Source organism: Mastomys coucha, chromosome X (genome assembly GCF_008632895.1).
Source record: "Mastomys coucha isolate ucsf_1 chromosome X, UCSF_Mcou_1, whole genome shotgun sequence".
Taxonomy (NCBI): Eukaryota; Metazoa; Chordata; class Mammalia; order Rodentia; family Muridae; genus Mastomys; species Mastomys coucha.
Window position 1 is genome coordinate 2341973 of NC_045030.1, and position 6317 is coordinate 2348289.

At 46.4% G+C, this 6317-nt stretch overlaps 1 protein-coding gene across 2 annotated transcripts in view; it reads right to left on the reverse strand.

Annotated features, from left to right (window-relative positions):
• Positions 1 to 6317, reverse strand: part of Hdac6 (histone deacetylase 6) — a 22127-nt gene that overhangs the window by 14748 nt on the left and 1062 nt on the right. Inside the window, exons 2-10 of one of the 2 annotated variants that reach the window (XM_031337039.1) lie at positions 6075 to 6194; positions 5858 to 5986; positions 5635 to 5723; positions 3711 to 3795; positions 3573 to 3613; positions 2598 to 2694; positions 2347 to 2444; positions 778 to 882; positions 588 to 656 (exon numbers count right to left, since the gene is read on the reverse strand). In XM_031337039.1, coding sequence (XP_031192899.1) covers positions 588 to 656; positions 778 to 882; positions 2347 to 2444; positions 2598 to 2694; positions 3573 to 3613; positions 3711 to 3795; positions 5635 to 5723; positions 5858 to 5986; positions 6075 to 6164 — 803 coding nt within the window. In that variant the 5' untranslated portion in view covers positions 6165 to 6194. Of the gene's footprint in view, positions 1 to 587; positions 657 to 777; positions 883 to 2346; positions 2445 to 2597; positions 2695 to 3572; positions 3614 to 3710; positions 3796 to 5634; positions 5724 to 5857; positions 5987 to 6074; positions 6197 to 6317 lie in introns of both variants that reach the window. The other variant, XM_031337118.1, reaches the window with a different exon arrangement.

Sequence of the window (6317 nt, forward strand, 5' to 3'; positions counted from 1 at the left end):
TGGTAGTATATTATTAATAATAATGAATAATTATATATGCATACAAACAGGCTATAACCTAAACTGTCATTTGTGGGGGGGCAAACATGTGCATGCTATGCTATATATATATGGAGGTCAGAGGACAACTTGCAGGAGTCTATTCTCTCTCATTCCACCATGTGAGTCCCAGGGATCAAACTCTGGTTGTCAGGCAAGCACCTTAATCTGCTGAGCCACCTTGCCACCTATTTAATTTTTCAGAATAGTCTGAAGTGTTGTCATAATTGAAAAAAAGAAAGCACTAATCTGAAGTCCCTTCCAGCTCACGGGGAAATTGCTGAACAAGATCTCCAAATACTAAGTCAAACCCCACAGCTTTCACTTCTCTGCCTGACACTGTAACGTATAAGGTTGTTTGACCATCTGTGAAATGGGCACGCCACAGTTCCTGCTTTAGAGTGAAATTAGGAGACAGTAGACAAGGGAGCAGTACACTTCCTGGTTCCAGGACAACTGAATGTGAACGGCTTTCTAGTCCTTGTGGCTAGGCCTGATAGTTAGAAGTAGTTAAGAATTCAGTACTTAGGGTGAGACATGGGATATACCTGGGGTCCTGGTCGAAGATGAACTGTGTTCCTTGACCATGGTGCACATCCCAGTCCACGATGAGAATCCTGTGAGCAGGAGAGAGGGGAACTCTGTGCAGGGGGTCAAGTGAAATACAGAGGAACAACCTAGACCACAGCACCCCCTTATTCCATGCGCTCCATATTCCATCTGTCATTTGCTACCAACCTCTGTATGCGGTGCTTCTTTTGCGCATAGCGGGCAGCCACAGCCAGATGGTTGAACATGCAATACCCATCCATAAGACTGCGCTGAGCATGGTGTCCAGGAGGCCTAAGCAGGAAAGGGAAGGCTTCAGATTTGGGAGTCTTCCTCTACAGAGACGGACTGTCCTGTGTTCCCAATTCTTCCAGTAGAGATTCTGTAAGTCTGCCAGCAACTGAGTAACTGTGGCTTTTGAAGCTTCATCACTCCCAAGCCAACGCTTTCTCATCCGAAGAGATTTAAACATAACCATCAAAAAGAATCCGCACACCCATATTGGCATTGTGGCACATGCCTGTAATACTAACACTCAAAGAAAGAACTTGAAGCAGGAGGATCTATAGTTCAAGGCCTGCCTAGAATGTATAGCAATCTCCAGTCTCAAAAAAAAAAGTAAATTAAGCTATCCGTAAGAGTATGAAAACATACTCTTTAATACCCAGTCTTTTGCTACATGGGCTGAGCTGAGACCTACATAATAAAAAGTGCTATCTTTAGAAATGTGCCACTGGTGTTTGCTATGGTTTTTGAAGCAGCAAAGACAGAAGAGAACCAAAATTCCCACCAGCATGGGAGTGACTGACTAGCTTAAAAGTATGTTTGCACAATGGCTTCTTACTCAGGTGTAACCCAAATATTGTTAAGAGACAGCTTTCAAAGATGTCCAAGTTTTTTTTTTTTTTAAATGCACGGTATGGAAGGGAGTGTGTCATGTGCTTACTGCCTGTGGTGGTTAAAAAGGAGCAGAGGAGGACAAAGGCTATCTTCTGCATTTTTATCAGTTCGAGGAAGTCAGCTGTGGCAAGACGTTCGCTCTGACCTTCCATTGGCAACAATGAAACAGTAAATGCCACCGGCTGAAGCTTGAGATGTCACACATTGTTGGGTACATCTCAATTTCAAGATGTTCCAGATAGAAAAGAAATACATGCCCGTGAATCAATGAACTGTGATACTTACTACTTACTAAGTGAGTAAAACCATCTGTGGGAGGACACAGAAGTTCCTGGTGACAAAGAGCACCTTTCAGGAATCCATCAACAAAGAGGAGAGAGAATTTTATTGAACCCCCTTTTTGTGGCACTTGATTCTTCAATCACACGAAGACAGGGTACCTGAGCTAACACATTTTACCTTTGGAGAACTTTTTTTTTTTTTTTGAGAAAGTATCTTATATACTCCAGGTTGGCCTCAAATTTATATAGCTGAGGCTAGCCTTGAACTCCTGAGCCTTCCTTTAACATCCACCTTATAAGTATTGGTATTACAGACATGCACCTCCATGCACCACTATGTGGAAATACTTTTTTAAAAAAATGTAAGAGTCAGGCACTGGTGGTGCAAGCCTTTAAGCCCAGCACTTGGAAGGCAGAAGCAGGTGGATTTCTGAGGTTGAGGCCAGCCTGGTCTACAGAGTGAGTTCCAGGACAGCCAGGGCTATACAGAGAAACCTGTCTTGAAAAACCAAAACAAGAAACAAAAAACAAAACAAACAAACAAAACCGTAAGAGCCCAAATGCTTCAGAGTCCTACCTGATGACGGCCATGCCATTCCGAATCTCAGCCCCTATGACTGCATCTACCAGCCTGAGAACAGAGCCTGTAGCCAGGCAGGCACATGAATATGAGTTCTGGAGACCATGGAAAACCAGAGAGAAAGGGTTAGAGAGAGAGAAAGCACTGTCTTATCTATTTAGCTTCTTATTCCCACATGAGGTTGGCATGGATATGGTAGACACCTCAGACTTGCTGCCACACCCTGACCCCACAGTTCTCATCCATACCGGATGCAGATAAACTGAATCATAGGTGCCTGCTAGTACTCGAAGTTCTCCTTCATTCATGTACTGGGTTGTCTCCATCAGATCAATGTATTCCAAGCTGGGGACACAAGATAGGGGAAAGGTTTTACAGCCATGGTCCCTCTGCAGCCATACCTTCTACAAACCAGACCTCTCGGCAAGTCAGGCCTCCATAGTCAACCTAGGGGGTTCAGCTGGGATTGAGGCCGCAGTCCCTCTTTCTTCTCTAGCCTCCCTCATCTCTATTCTATATTTAGTTCCCCGAGACAGCCATTAACTTGTACTTCTAGGCCTCTGGCTATATAGTTTCAGTTCCATTGACTCTTCTCCTCAGTCCTTCTCTTCGCTGGACTCACCCACCTTTTTGCCTCTTGGGACTCAGCTCAGATATTCTCCCTGCAGAGCTAGTTGTTCTGTGAGCCACACTGTACCAGGCGTCTTCCTTTGAGTTTCTATAGTCCCCAGGCCCCACTCTAGTCATTCTGGCAAGTACCTACCATCAGTTAGCGAACCACATTATCATAACACTAGCCCTTAAGAGATGTAAGATGCTGACAGGTACTTGATACACACACACACACACACACACACACACACACACACACACACACACACACACACACACACACACACACACACGGACCCTCCGGAAGGACTTTCATTTCTTTTCTTTAGGGGTTGGGAGACTTTTTCAGACAGGGTCTCATAAACCCAAGTTAAACCTATGTAGCTGAGGCTGTCTTGATTTCCTGATTCGTTTGTCTTCGTGTCCTAAGTGATGGATTATAAGCATATACCATCACACTTGGCTGGAACTCGGGTTTTTAGCAATGGCAGATTCAGAGAGGCTCAGGGACTTGCCCACGGCTGGCCACAGAGTCTATTGGATTCCTTCAGCCTGTCCTGGTTGGGCCTGGGCATCCTCCTCCCCGCCCTACCAAGCTCCTAAGTTTTCACCTGTGAACCAACATCAGCTCCTCCTTCTCAGCGAAACGGGCCTGGGGAGACACAAGGAAATAAAAGGGGCTAGAACGAAGGCCATGCCTAGATCCTGCCAGTTCCCCACCCACCATCTGAAAGCTGTGGAGGATTCACCTGAAAGGACACACAGCGGCCCAGGAGGCCCTCCAGGATCAGCTGCTCTTTGATGGCATGGAGCCGCTCAGGGTTTTCAGGGAAGCTGAGGGAGTGGACGGAATCACACATACACAGATAGGCAAAAGTGCTAGGGAGCATGTCTGCCCTCATCCCATCTCCCCCCAACCCCATAGCTGCTCACCCCTTACCTGCAACATCGGCCATTGTTTGTCATTTCTGAAGTCTTATACTTTCATCCCCACTACCATTCATGCCATCGGAACCTCCAGTCTGAGCTGTCTGCTCCATCATCTTTACCAGAACCCTTCTCTACTCCAACAGCCCCTCCTGTACACTGCAGCCAGTCAGTGCTTAGAATTCTACTACTCAAAACCCTTTTGTAGCTCTGACTCTGTTCCCAGTACAAGCCAAGCTTTTCATCACACCCAGAAGGGCCTAAAGAAAAAAAAAAGGAATCTGGCTCTTTCTTACCACACCCCTTCTCTTTCACCGTGTTTCCCAGCAAAGCTCCTGGGTCTTCAATTAAACCACATTTCCTTTAGCTAGACCTGAGGACTTCAACTGTCTTTCATGCCTGGAACTCTTTTCAGTGATGACTCATGGCGCAGTCCTTCAGCCTCCCCCCACCCTTTGTATCTTTGCTCAAATGTTAGCAATACCTCTCCTAGCTATTGTATTCCAAATGGAAGCACCCCTTCCAGTCAAGCCTTACTCTCCTTCCCACCTGAGCTTCTCCACTCTAACATTGTAGAGGTCACCTCTTGGTTACTTTTGAAGGCAGCTTTGTTTATTACTGTATCCTCAACAAATGTACCGTAAAGAAAGCCTCTTGACATCGTAAGTTAGTTTTAGGTCAGGATGGAGGAGACGGCTACTATATTTGTAAATATAAGTGTAATGATTAACAGACAATGGCAAAGGCTAGTAAAATAGCTAAGAACAGATGTGAGAGAGGTAGTGGCCAGTCAAAGGCTTCCGTGTGTCTCCGTAGCTGTGAAAAAGGAATCAGTCAAGGGTAAAGACCCAAGGCTAGAGGGTGCCTGGCACACGGAAAGAAGAGAAGGTGGCCAGTGTGGGGGAAGTGAACTGAAGCACATGAGGAGAGGCCTGGCTGAACAGGTCACAAAGGGTGACAGGAAGCCAAATCACGTGGAACCTTAGAGGCCAGGATAAAGAATTCCAACTTTACCTTAAGAGCAAAGCTCTGGCCTTGAAGTATTTTAAGAAAGGAAACATCATCTCAAATGTATTTTTTTAGGCTTCAATGTAGAGGCTGGAAGCAGGGGACCAGGGGGAAGAAGTCAGATAGTGAATATATTTTAAAGGGCCAAAAAGAATAAACAGATGCCTTTGAGAAGTAGAGCAAATGAGAGGTGTATTTCAGCATACACATCTCATTCTTAAGGAAGGCTCATGCTAGGTAGGCCAGGGCCCTCTAACAATCACTTCTGGCCAAGTGTAGTAGATCATGCTTGGAAATCTCAGAAGTGAAGCGGCTAAGACAGGAGGCTCATCGAAGGTTTGAGGCTGACGTAGACTACATAGTGAGTTCTAGGATAGCCTTGGCTACAGATACAGATTCTGTCTCAGAGCAAAACCACATGGATTTCCCAGTCATTTTGTCTTCATTGAAGAGTTTATACCGCTTTTGGGTGGTTAATCATCTCCGTGCATACTCAGCAGTCAGCTGAGAAAGGCCTTTTCTATCTTGGTCACCTATATCACCAACTCTTGGCACACAGTAGACACTCCATAACTGTTACTGGCTTAAAAGATAATTCTTTCAAGAATGATCCCCACCTCCCTAAATCACCTGCTTCCAGACTACAGGCTAGAATAAGAAAAGAGTCACACAGCGGGAAGAGAGGGGCAACTGTGTAAATTTTCTAGTTTGGGGGCAATTTGGAGGGTCCAACCTCACCTGTCATCCCAAAGGCAGTGGAAGTCATTTAGTTGCTCATCAAACACCAATCCAGTACCAACTGGTACTCTTGTGTCAGGGTTCAGATCCTGCAGGGGAAAAGAAAAGAAATACAGATTCTCTCAGGACTACAATCAAAGAAAACACCTCATACCGTCCAGGATGGGAGAAATTACTGTTTTGTTTGGTAAAGAAGGCCAAATTACAGCCAGGCCTCTCTCACCAGCCCATGAAGCCCCACGATTAGGTCTTCTTCAGCTGGTTGGCTGAGCTTCTTCATTTTGCCTTTCTTCTTTACCTCCGCTAGATTGGGGCTGGAGTAGGGTACAGCACACTTCTTACCACCACGCTTCTGCCAATCAGAGAGAAGAATCAGAGTCTGGACATGGATGGATGGCTTCGTCCTCCACCCCACCATCAGGGCAGGTCTGGGGCCTCACCAAGGTGGCGCTGGAGTCCTGAAGGGGCGATTGGGGATTGTGCCTACTCTTTCGCTGCCTGGTAGAAGAATCTTGGCCGGTGGAGGTCATGGCTGAAGAGCCTTCGCTCCTGGAACGGCTCTAGCAAAGGTGTTGTTGGTAATGAGGCGGCTGGAGTGTCCAGAGGAGCCCACAACCCACTCCCTTCCCAGGCCCCGCCCCCTATTCTAGATCGCAGCCTTCACCCCGTTCCATTCCCGAGCC